We start from the raw sequence: 13,196 nt of genomic DNA, 5'->3' as shown, positions 1-13,196 counted from the left end.
AGGCGGGTGCTGGGATGCCTGGGGAGGTAGAGGTATGACAATCTTTCTCCTTCTCTGTTCGTTATGTATTTAGCAGGGTTTATGTGTGAGTAACTGTGTATTCATGACGCTTACAAACGCCTCAAGCTGTGCTTCAACACATTATTTTTACACTCCAGTACACCTCCCCTCTATACATACAGAATCATATACAAAGTATTTCCTAAGTGTAGAATTGGCCGATACTGATCACCGATAAATAAATAATACTACACGATAAAAGAAGGCTTCAAATAGACCCACTGGGGTTATTTAGATACTCTTAACAACAATGAACTTTAAGTGTAAAAAAATGTAAAGATGAGAAAGTATCATGAATTGACAACTCTTTATTTATTGGCAAGCAACATGTGTAACATATTCCATTCCTTCTCTTAAAGGTGATTAGGAAAAACTTAGAGCTTAAAAAATATAGCATTCCTGTGAAATAAATAATAAAAATAAAAAACAGAGAAGTCTTCTTTATCAACATAAAGTAATCAAATGTAAAATCACTGCATATAGGGCTGGGTATTGTTCAAAGATGTTCGATATCGAGACCGATACGATACCTTGATTTGACTTTTTTACAGACTCAATGACACTTGGGGGCGGGGGCGGGGGGGGGGGGATATATGCCTCGCACTCAAGTGGACGCATAAAGCTTGCCGCAAAGCACTTTCAAAAGTAACATCAAGCATCACCTTAGTTCTGACAGGTCACGTTAGTCAAGCTCGCATCAGCTGACTCTCAGCTGAACCACGTCTACCTATAGGAATACGACGCCTATCACTGTATACATATATAAGCTCCTTCAGTATTATCCGCAGCTATCGCGTTTCTCAGGAGCTAATTACCCTCCTCCACCCCCAGCTCCTCCTCTCGTCAGTCAGGATTTGGTTTTCCCCTTGAATCAGAATAAATTCTCGAATTATGTTGTACTTCAAAATCTTGAATTAACGATATTGCATGCATTCATGTTGGTTCTGTTCTATTTACCCTAAGGGGGGGGGTATTGCTGCTCTCCGTGCTATTTTCCATGCTAGGCTGCATGGATGCGCAGGGTGTTTTCGCCCAGAACGGAACCATACCGCCAATCCAAAATGTATGCTAATTGTCAATCGTATTTGACAATAGTGGTCCTGACTGAACTAATGATCAGGAATGTGTAGGGAAAATATAGCAAGGAGACATATTGACATATTGTTTATTAATGAACTAGTGTTTTGTGAGTCAGTGTTGGCTGCAAAGATGTTGACGATGCTGACTCGTCATCTTTGCAGTCTAATTAACGCACACGCACCTATAGAAAGAAATGCACATTTCATTTGGATTACATAATCAGAGAGTATTTGTTTTCTATTCGAATTGGTTCATTTAAAAGTAGAGATTTCAAGCTTTCTATAGGCCTATTCCTCATGTCTGTGAGGCAACTAGCCTATACGCCGAGTTTCGGTTAATTTTGTGATGCTCTTCTTGCAGTCGAAGACGGAGCAACTTTTTGCTCTTAAGTTTAGAGCACGGTGCATCAGATTTGTCGTGTTCTGGTCTTGGCAGCAATTATCTTGTTGCAAATATTGCATCGCGCCCTGTTGGCATCGAGCCTGGTGAAATGTACCAACACTGTTAATCTTTTCATCATCTTTTACATCTATGGGGGTTGGGACGCTTACACACTATACACTATGTTCACAATACAGTTTAAATAAATAAAAGAATGATTTAAACTATGTTTTACTTTCTGATATAAACATTTATATGTATATAAATATACATAAATAAATATGCCATTCTCATTAATGGTGTTAAACACTTAAACTACATGAAATCATTACTGAGAAGTTACAACATTTTTATATTCAATAAATATAAATATTTGTTGTGGATTCAATGCTTTTGAACACTTTTCTCTGGCATGCTGTGTTTTAATGTTTTAACTACAGAGATAAATTGCTTATCATGATAATAGCAGATTGTCTGAGAAAATAGACCTTGTTGTGCATTATTTGCACAAAACTATCTTTTTCTATTAAAAATATAAATCAATTAAAAATACTATTTGGCCAGTGGAAAAGATTGAGAAAAACTTTCTCTGAAATGTATTTTACACTATTTGATTTATTGAAAAACAAGGCAAAGATAGGCTATTAAATATTTTTTACTAATGACATCTGTATTTCAGATTTTCGTAATGTCTGGAACCGTTAAACATGTTATCACGTGGATGAATAATCATATGCAAATGATATGCAGATGAGGATATGCATAGTAAAACTAGGCGTTGTATGCTCCATATATGGTTATTTCGGGGTGGAGGGGTGGTTGTTTGCGTACGCCATTTTTGGCTTTCGGGTGCCCGAACACTTTTAGTAAGGATTCTACGCACAGTTTTATAAATGAGGCCCCTGATGGGTTTGGTGCAAACTGGGATAACAAGTACCCCATACCCACGGTTAAATATACCGCTGGATCTTGTTTGGATGTTGTGGGACTATTTTTTTGCTGGAGGTCCTGGACTTCTTGTTAAGATACAGGGTATTATGGATTCTAGCAAATACCAACAGATAAAAAATCAAAAAATGCAAAAGCATGTTTGATATTGTCAGGCTGGTCTGATTCAACCACAGTAGTCATCATCTATCAAAATAGCATAGGCTAATGGATCACTTTGGATGATTAAACACAAAATTGAGGTTTTTACATTGTGTTTGTATAGTAGGCTGTCCAAAATGTTTTACAAATTTACCAATTTAAATGATCAAATACATATTTCTGGGCAAATAAACCTAACTGCCTGCATTAAAATGCTTGAATTGTAAAGAAATATATTTGTAGCATTATAAATTGACAGACTACGGTTGGGGATCTAGGGAACCATAACCCATCTTGGAATTCATAATTGATTTATATATATTTATTTATGTCACTCGGCCCCTGTAACCGAATTCTTAATGCAGACAGAATACAGTAGTAAAACACTCTGAAAGTTTCCTGCACTACTTATTCAGTGACACTGCAACACCGCTAAATCCACAGTATGAAACAAACAGCGTGATCAGTGTACTTGGAGGCGTTCGTCGTGACCGACGAATAGGAATCTCGCCAGAAAGCCAATCTACTTTGAGTGTAACTAAACAAGCCATGAACCTTGGCATGGAATGATTTGCAGCAGCTGCTCTGCCTCCGCAGAGCAGATATATAATGAGCAGCAAGTGCATTACATCTTCAGGTTTTCGCTGAGGAGCCGAGCAGGTGACCCGGCCACGCAGCGGGTACAGGAGTTGTGGCGACGGGACGTACGTCTCTATTCCCTCCTTCAGGGAACGAGGGTTACCATACGTAAATGAGACGTTCCCTATCAGTCGGTCACTCTCTACGTGCGTCGTGACTCGTGACCGACAAATAGAAATCCCTACCAAAGCGCCACAGCTCCTGCCCCCTTCCAGTGCCCTGTGCAAGCCTCCTTCTTGCCTTGAGTGTCTGTCACTGTTGTTCCGTGATAACCCATACACTACGACTATTGGATAACACTGGAAAAGCATGCCCTTTCCGTTAGGAAGGAGAACGCTGCGGAAGCCACATTCTTCCCCGAAGAAGTTATGTGGAGATATACATATGGACTAACCCGAAGGATATACTGCATATGAAATACTGTGGTGACTTAGCCCAAGGGTAAGAGTTCCGTTTAGGAGCAACCGAGGAAGAATACACATATGGGGATCCCCGCAGGGTCGCACATATGGCACCCAGCCTAGATCTGTTTGTCAAGGATTCAACTGATAAAGGCCTGGCACCGGATGCTCCGCCACGTCCGGCTCCGAGGGTGGTGGAGGACTCAAGTTTTTCACTCTTCAGCAATATAGGCGCACAATAGGGCGCAGCAAGCAGACAGAGCCGGGCCTCTCAGTGCTTCTACCCATTTAGGGTGAGAACCCGGGAGGAGAGGGCTCTATACGTAGGCTATAAAACCTAACGAACGTGTTAGGTGTCGCCCAGCGTCGGATTTGCTCCATCTTTTGATGATAAGTTTTGTTTAGAAAACCTTGAATCCATATAAGACAAAATGTCATTAGACATAAGCCATGTCATTAGAATCAATGAATCCATGTCATTAGACACTACGTGCACACATGTGCAGGCCAATGTTTTCACATTCGCTACATATGAGATGGTAGTGTCGAGAAAGCGTACTTTGATGACCTCTCGGACCTCTGCAAGGTTAGCCAGGGTTGCTTCTGAACTAGCAAGGTGGACATCGTCTGGCCAAGGGGCCTGCGCAGTGACCTTGTCACGGTTAGTCCACATGCATAGCTCAACCCCGGCTCAGAACTGCCCTTGTGCATTAAGGTCTGCGCACAGCCACCCCACCATTGAGGCTAATGAGAGAGGAAAACTGCAGATTTCAGCACTTTTGACACTCCATATTTTTGGCACCAATATAGCTCCATACTGCCCAGTTTTTCAATGCGCATCCGCGAAAGCATGGCTGTCAACTCTGAATCTGAGTCAGCATAAGCACACACAATTGCAGTGGGAAGCTCAGCATCACCCTCATTTCCAGAGCATAACAGCCCTCCAATGTAGCCATCGACATCTGATCCTCAGCTGGTGCCCTGAATGGAACGCTAGGTTCCCCCATATTTTTTTTATTTATTTTTTTTAAGGACCAGCAATCCCATCCAGAAGCTGCATGGCTTGTGATGCGCTAGAGGCATAGGGGCCCTAGGGGGTTGGTTCCCCGGAGGAGAAGCTCTCACCGCTCAGGTCACCCAAGCTATTCTACCGAAGTAGACCTCTCCTGGCCAATAGCGAGGGCTCTGCAAAGGAGAATAGGCAAGGGGACTACGCACCTAGAGCGCTGAGCGAGCACTGGCTTTAGCCCGGCAGCTCGACGGCACACAACACGCTGAGGAGTGAGAGACCCGTCCGGGTTTTGGCCGGCGGAGGCTCTCGCTGATCTTTATGATCTCCCAGGGTGTTGAGCAGACCTGCAGCTGTGTTTTTACACACAAGCGGCGGCTAGCCAACAACAGAGGGGACTCAAGCTTTCCGGAGAAAGAAGAGTCGCTACCGGCGTGTCAACGTGGTCATGTTCCTGTACGAAACCATGAACCACCCTCCAACACAGTCTCAACATGTTTGCCCAGGCATGCGAGACCGTGATTGTAGCAGTCAGTGAGGACAGGAAACGACCGCATCCAGAAACACTCGGGTGGAATGTCATCTTTATAAAGTCGCAACTCACACCGATGTAAGCTCTTTTAGGAGTCTCGCTCACTCTGTGCTGAAGCACACAGGGGGAAAGGTAGCGGCAACACTGACAGGGAATTGCAGCCTTTAGTTTGCACTCACTCTCATTGAAGGCACAACTCTTACCAGCTTTTCAGCACTCTGAACAGCGCAGTTACCAGCTGCAAGCTGTTTTTTTTTTTTTTTGCTCAATGAAAGGCAAACAATAAGAAAAAAAGAGGAAATCGACCTCGCTGCCGTCCCATGACACCAACACCGATTAAATTGAGAGGTTCTCCTTAAGGATCTTGCTCGTTCAGAAGACACTGCTTCCAGACAAGAGCATACATGAAACGCTCGGCTCTGAAGAGAAAAGCTGAAGATGCAATGCAACTGCTGCTCATTATATACCCACTCTGCAAGGCAGAGCAGCTGCTGCAAATCATTGCATGCCAATGTTCATTGAGTAGATTGGCTCTCTGGCGAGATTCTTATTCGTCGGCCATGACGTACACCGAGAATGCCCGACTGATAGAGAACATAATGAATGACTCTCTGAACCAGTTCTTTTTATGGAATCAAAAACGTAGTCAAATTTCCACCTCACATTACTCTTTTATAAATATTTAAATATTTTTTCCTTCGTTTCCTTTTGAGAGATTAATGTTTTATTTGTTTATACATTTCTATGTATATATTTATTTATTTTGTTTCTTTAATATTATTTTACTTTAATATTTGTATTAGGTGGTACATTGCACTCTTTATGCACGCATTAAATATGAGGAGTGATGGTGCCAATAATTTGTTACTAGAGTACATGCTAGTAATTGAATAAAACAACAATTAGACAGAGATATGGGTTTAAAAAAATTTTCTGACTGCAGCATGGGTTTCACGTACTCCTCTGAGACACAAAGGTTGAGGATCCAAATGCAGTTTATTTTGGAATTATCTTGGAATTGCAATAGAAACACTAAACAAGATTTCGCAGGGAATGAATGAGTGTACATGGTTTAAATAGGCAGAGACTGAAAAGGTAATGAGACACAGGTGGATCCAATCAGGGATGATGAGTCCGGGCAGTGAGTTATGAGAAATGTAGTTTGTTAAGGAATGACAATATTCTGATGTGGAGTCCCCTCTGGTGGCTCTCAAGGGCACTCCAGCTGGCGACGATTATAATGGGTCAGAGGCCTGTTATTAAAAGGGCTTGGCATTTCCTGATATTCTTTATATCTTTTGCCGGGAATTATGTGAATGTAGGTTTTGGGACACTATTTGTTTGGATCGTTTGTTCATTTGAATGTGTTGTGCATAAAGTGTATTTTTGTGTGTTTGAGTTTGTTTTTATTATTGCTTTATGGGGAATTTGATTTCATATGTTTATGTAGTGAAGTTTGAATTAAGATTGTGTGAGACCCGTTATTATAAAATTGTTTGGTCTGTTTCTATGAAAGGACTTTGCAGCAGCTGCTCTGCCTTCGCAGAGCGGGTATATAATGTGCTCAAAAGTGCATTACATCTTCAGGTTTTTTAACTCAGCCATTTTCTGTGGCTGAGTTAGTTCTGGTTTGGTATCCCTGGAGAAATAATCTGATATCCAGAATTCAGTAATTTCCTAGTTTCCCATTCATTATTCACAATGTCTTTTGTTTTGGTACTTTTTCTTTTTCTCTTCTTTTGCACCGTTTTGTAACCAGTACATTACAATGAATTTTAAAGTCAATAAAACAAGATTTTGATGGCTCTACGAATGTCTTCTGACATTTTGTGAAAGAAACTATATATATATATATATATATATATATATATATATATATAAAAAATCACTGAAAAGAGTGTAAAAACACTGTTCTTTGTTTTAAATTTGGCAATCTTTTTGTTTTTAGGAGCTTCTTGTTGTTGATTTAAATGGATAATTCACCCAAAACGTTAAAAGCACAGAACAAGGGTCTATATGGTAGAGCAAAATATAAAACCTTTATTGTGCAGGCATTATCAGATTCTGTCATGAATTAATAACATTTCATGTTGACTGAGAAGTATTTCGCATTGATTCCCGAGCCAAAATCTACAACAAACGTCTTCCATAACATCATAATTTCTGGGAAAATGTTTTCATTAAACATTCCAACACAGGAACGCCTCACAGTCTACAAACTAATGTACTCATATTAAATTATTGTTTCCTTATCACACTTGGGGAATGTGTCGAATTTAATGAGATTTTTCCCTGACTGTCTGTGGAAGTAGCTGTGAAATCCTACGATTGTAATCTCACCTCACTCTTTACTGTGAGAGAAACACATAAAGAGAGAGTGGGAGAGATAAGAACGAGGGGGAAAACAGGGTTTGTATAAGAATGTGACCGCTGGAGATCGCTGGAAGCTCTAATTTAAGCCATGACCAAAGATGGTCAGATGAATAGAAGAGCAAGCATCAAGAAGTTCCCTTCCTTCCAGCAGTGTGCTGTAAAAGTGCTAGAGAGAGAGAGGCTTCAGAGAGGAAGTAGAGGGGGTAGGCGATAAGGTTATGGGAGTGATATTGCTTACTCGCTAATCTGTGACAAGTGTGCATGTCTTTGTGTTTGTGTGTGTAGAGGAAGGAGGTTGCAGAAATCTTGGTTTCTTGTTACAGGCTGAACATCATCTGTAATTTTGGCTTTCTTCTCTTGTTCTCCCCTCATCATTGACTGTTCCCCTGCCGTCAGGGATATTAACCCACCCAGCCTCCCACATCAAAACTATAACACTCCCCCCTCAAACCACAACCCTCTCTGACCCAGTTTTTTGGGGTAAAGGGCTATTGTGCGCTTTTGAGAGTCTCCCCCTCGCGCATTCTTCATTGCGACACATGCTTGTGTACACTCATACAGTATGTGTGTGTAGGTCTCTTGTGTTGCTGTAAGGTCAGTTGTCTCTGATCTCCAAGACTGCTCTTCAAAAGAGAAGGATGCAGAAATGAGAAGAGGAAAGGCAGACAAGGAAAGGCACGAAAGACAGAATGTCGAGTATGTGTGAGTACAACTTCCATGGCGTGTGCTTGTGTGACTTAACAGGCGAATACATCAGTGCTGTTTGACCTGACTTGACTTGAAGTCAGTATTTCTGTGAACAGGATGGGACTTTTACCTTGTGTCTCTCAGTAGATATGGTATGTGTCGTATTATGTGCCACTGCTGTGAACCAGGAAATCCCAACCAGGGGATTAATTTAGCCTTTACAAACTAATAAAACCACATTATTAAAATTACAGTTTTAATAATATTAGAGCTGTCTGAAGGTAACAAACGTTACATGTTGTCTGTTCGAACCAAGACGTGGTGGCCCGCCAGGTCTTTGAGGAAGGTTTTCAGGGCTAGAAAGACCGCTCTCATTTCGAGGCAGTTGATATGTAGGCGCTTCTCCGAGCTCGACCAGAGGCAGGCCTGCCCTCGCACAGACCTCCCCAACCTAGGTTGGAGGCGTCTGTTGCAATCACTTTTCTCCTTGAGACCACACCCATGCTCACACTAGACTGGTACCAGCCGGTGACTTTCCAAGGGGCCGGGGCTCTGATACAGCCGTGGCTCACCTTGATGCCTAAGTGGCTGTGTCGCCACGCACGAGCCGGGACTCAAGGTTTTAGCCAGCGCTGAAGGGGACGCATATGCAGCAGGCCCAGTTGGAGTACTGACGATGCTGAGGCTATAAGGCCCAGTGCCCTCTGAAACGTTCTGAGGGCTCTGAGAGAGCGCAGTCTGGCGTGAGCCAAGCTCTCATTTTGACAGAGTCGATGTGTCCCAAGGAAGGTTACACGCTGTCTGGGGAGCAGCTTGCTCTTGGACACATTGATCCTGAGGCCGAGGCATTCTAGATGGCCAAGGAGCAAGGATCTGTGGGTTATTAGTTCGGCATCCGACTGAGCTAGAATGACCCTGTTGTCGAGGTAATTCAAGATGCGCATTCCCCACTGTCTCAGGGAGGAAAGAGCTGCGTATATGCACTTTGTGAAAGTGCAAGGAGCCAGGGACAACCCCAATGGCAGTATCGTGTATTGATAAGCCTGCCCCTCGAAGGCGAATCGCAAGAATGGCCTGTGATTGGGGGCTATTTGGATGTGAAAGTGAGCATCTTTCAGATCCACTGAGAAAAACCAATCCCCTGGGCGAACCTGCGCGAGGATTTGTTTGGTCGTTAGCATTCTGAATGGCCGTCTCATGAGGGCCTTGTTCAGGTGTCTGAGATCTAGGATGGGCCTGAGGCCGCCATTCTTTTTCAGGACGAGTAAGTAACGGCTGTAAAAGCCTGACTCGCGTAATGGTGGGGGAACTGTCTTGACAGCCCCTTTCGCTATTAGACTTAGCACTTCGGTGCTGAGGACGTGATCTACATTGCTCCACACCAAAGTTTTGAACACAGCATGAAAGCATGGTAGCCTGCGAGCAAACTGCAACGCGTAACCTCGTTTTATTATGTTTAGAACCCATTTTGACACATCAGGGATGGCTTCCGAGGCCTTTGCCCGAGTAGGGGCGAGTGAACCGCCTTGGCTCTCCATCCAATGGCGGTGGGCAGGCAAAGGTGCCCGGACACCTCCTCTGGAGGGGGCAGTTTCTCATAGTTTTTCGCTTCTGCATGTCCGATGCCTAGGCAGGAACCGCAAGGCGAGGCTTCAATATTCTCGGGAAAAGGAACTTTCCCACTGCGTATAGCTATGCAATACGAAGTGAACATTCTCGAAAGGGAATTAGATCTGTTGGATTTACAACTCGTGAATTCATCCACTTCTCCCGAAATACATGAAAGTGGCCGGTGAACTGGGAGAAGAATAGAGTAAACTTTAAAGTTACTTACACAATGTGTAAGTGTATCTGATAGGAATAAAACGCGTCGTCTAATTATAATGGAAATTATTATTATTGCTGCTTCCGTAGACATCAGTGTGTATTTTACAAACTCTAAATGTATTGTTTTTTTAGTACTTATGTGAATTTAAATGTCTGAAACCTAAAATAAACATAATGTGGTTGATTAAACAGCGCTGGTCTGTGTCTGGCTTAGCGCCAGCCAATTGTGAAAGCACATTTGAATTTAGCAGGTGATGATCACCTGATGCACTGACCGTTTTACCCCGTACTGTTTGATCGTACACTCCAGGTACCAGCCAAGAATGATCACACCGGTTTGATCATACGTGCAAAATACAGTGATTTTTCTGCGTACCACAAGAGAGAGCCTGCGAACCACTATTGGTATGCTTAACACACTTTGAGAATCAGTGCACTATATTATGAGGTTTGGAGCATATTTCTGGTTTAATATATGGGATTCATTTTGCTTTGCTAAACCTATAAAATAATGTTATTAAAAGTAAAGTTTAAATAATATTAGGACTGTGTCAACAAATAATTTTTTTATATATATATTTATTTATTTGTTTGTTTTTGTTTATTCATTTATTTTTATTATCTGTTTGTGCAGTAATACTAATACAATCCTAAATGATATCCACTATATTATAAGGTAGTAGGAGCACAATTCTGGTCAAATTTTTGTAAAGGGGGTAATGCACCTCTGTGGGTACATAAGACAAAAAAGGACACACTCCTGTAAATGAGATGGTAGATTGTGACACAGAGAGGGGGGGGGGGGGGGGTGCATGGATGGATGAAGGGTATAGATTGGCTTTGACATGGGCACAGAACTGTGTGCATCCGTGTGTGTGTGTGTGTCACGTGTCTGTCCTGTCTCGTATTGCACATGGGTGTCTTTGTTATGTTGGGCCATGTGCTGTTGTCATTGTTTGATCCCTCCCCCTCGTTACCTGATTAGTGTTTGAGTTCTTCCACCTGTTCCCTCTTGATTTGTTCCCTATTTAAGTCTCTTCTTGTTTGCTGTCTTGGTCGGATCTTTGTCTTATGTTACCCCTGTTCCTTGTGATGGTCTTCGTGTTCTTGGTCAGTGTTTGTCATTCTAGTTCAGTTCTATTTTATGTTTCATTGATTATGTTTTCCCCCTTGTGGGTTTTTGCTTTATGTTTTTGTTTTCATTTGTTAATAAATATCCTTTTACTGCACTTGAGTCCTCTTCTCCACTTTTTGTAAATTGTATCGTGCGTGCGTGCGTGCGTGCGTGCGTGGATATAGAGACCCACGAGAGTATCAGGGGCTCAGGTTTAATCAGTGAATAGTATCAACAATTATTGAAGGAATGCATAAATGCATTAATGACAAAATGTGTTGGGTTGTGCTGTATGAGCTTGTTCTTGGTTTAGAAAAATATATATACTAGTACTGTTCAGAGGTTTTGGGTGAGTAAGAATTTTAAGATGTTTTTAAAACAAGTCTCATATGCTCACCAATTGATCATCAATTTGGTCATTTAGTTGATCAAAAAAACAGTAATTTTGTAAAATAGTATTACAAATTAAAATGACTGTTTTCTATTGTAATATGTTTTCACAGTAATTCATTTTTTTGATTGCAAAGCTAAATTTTCATCAGCCATTACTTCAGATTTCAGTGTTACACGATCCATTAGAAATCATTCTAAGCTGATTTGCTGAATCATTTCTTAGTATTATCAATGTTCAAAACAGTTGTTCTGCTAGCGGCTTAATATTTTTGTGGAAGCCATGATACTTTTTTGGGGATTCTTTGATGAATAGAAAGTTCAAAAGGACAGCATTTATTCGAAATTGTAACGATGCAAAAGTCTTTGTCACTTTTGGTTCAATGCACCCTTGATGAATAAAAGTAAATTAAGTTAAGTTAATTTCTTACTGGCCCAAGCTTTTGAATGTTTTGAATGTTGTATATTGAAAATTATGAAAGGAGGATATCACAAAACTATTAGTTATGAGATATCCTATCTTAATGATGTTGTTTGTTGTTGTTGTTTTATATTAAATAACTCTTATCTCTCATTAAGTAATGTTATTAGTATAACAAACAAATGCATGGCAAACAGATTCAAATTTTTTTTCAAACTTGGCATGAAACCACAGAGGATGTCCTGTCCCTTGACATAAATATAACACAATACTAATGCTGAGTCGCAATTTATTTTGTACGAGCATATCTAATACTGACATGGAAAATAATTGTATATTATTTAATTGTTGTTAATTGACTCCCTGTGGCCACAGTCTTTGTGTGAGCGAGCGTGCGTATGCCCGTTTGTGCTCAACAGTCACAGATACAAAACAAAGTCCTTTATTCCATTTGGGAGTGAGGGCTATTTCAACCTTGAGAGACAGAGAGTGTAATAGAGAAAGAGAAACAAACAAGTGATGGTGAGATGATTGGGGCATTACAGCAACAGCAGTCATTCAAGGACAGATGCTTAAGAGTGACCAGTGGATCTGTCTCGTGTTCTGTGCGTCTTTTGCGTTTTCAGTATGTGTGTTCATTGTTTGTGTGCCTACATATGAGCCACATTCTAAGTCTTGTGTTCCTTACCCCTAGTGCCTCTACCAGCATAGTGAGATGCAGATTAAAGGTGAAGGGCTAGTACACATCAGCGCATGCCCACCGCTGAGGTCCTCTTCTGGGCAGGAGATACAAGAAAGCCCTGGACCCTCTGGTTCTGTTGAACCATGTCAGGTCCTGTTTTCAAAGTGACCTGTGAAAAGAAATAAATTAGTCTATTCTCTTTTCTCTCTGTCTCTTTCTCAAACATATACTGTATACATGGATTTATACTAAGATATTTTATGAGATATTATAATATTACATGTCTCCCTTGTGTTTGACTGCTCAGATGCGACCTTATATGTTCATAACAATCAATACCTCATAAGATTTATTGGATGGAGAAATCCAAACATTCATTAAAAAAAAGCAAAACAAGAACATGCAGAGACAAACCAGAGAGGTCACACACTCACCCGCTCACCACAGCTGTTCTCCCTCAGGGAAGATTTGTGTGGTTCAGGCTCACTGCTCAAGGTAATTGTGTCTGCGT

General features: G+C 41.4%; 2 protein-coding genes across 9 annotated transcripts in view; one reads left to right on the top strand and one right to left on the bottom strand.

Annotated features, from left to right (window-relative positions):
• Window positions 1-13,196, bottom strand: part of st8sia6 (ST8 alpha-N-acetyl-neuraminide alpha-2,8-sialyltransferase 6) — a 69,422-nt gene that overhangs the window by 16,208 nt on the left and 40,018 nt on the right. For 4 of the 7 annotated variants that reach the window (XR_013196769.1, XR_013196770.1, XR_013196768.1 and 1 more), the window contains exon 8: window positions 12,692-12,854. Coding sequence is in view for 1 of the 7 variants with exons in the window: in XM_077212426.1 (XP_077068541.1) it covers window positions 12,845-12,854 (10 nt within the window). In the remaining 6 variants the exon portion in view is untranslated. Of the gene's footprint in view, window positions 1-12,201; window positions 12,855-13,119; window positions 13,191-13,196 lie in introns of those variants that run through there. The other 3 variants (XR_013196767.1, XR_013196766.1, XM_077212426.1) reach the window with 3 other exon arrangements.
• The window catches only part of gjc1 (gap junction protein gamma 1), a 37,514-nt gene that overhangs the window by 21,924 nt on the left and 2,394 nt on the right, over window positions 1-13,196 (top strand). Inside the window, exon 1 of one of the 2 annotated variants that reach the window (XM_077212414.1) lies at window positions 13,047-13,180. The exons of the other annotated variant lie outside the window; for it this stretch is intronic. The gene's annotated coding sequence lies outside the window, so the exon portion shown is untranslated. Of the gene's footprint in view, window positions 1-13,046; window positions 13,181-13,196 lie in introns of those variants that run through there. 2 annotated transcript variants of the gene reach the window in all.

Source organism: Siphateles boraxobius, unplaced genomic scaffold, assembly GCF_051911475.1.
Source record: "Siphateles boraxobius isolate OS27281-9 unplaced genomic scaffold, OSU_SipBor_1 66, whole genome shotgun sequence".
In the NCBI taxonomy this organism is placed as follows: domain Eukaryota; kingdom Metazoa; phylum Chordata; class Actinopteri; order Cypriniformes; family Leuciscidae; genus Siphateles; species Siphateles boraxobius.
This window is presented reverse-complemented; position numbering and strand designations above follow the sequence as displayed.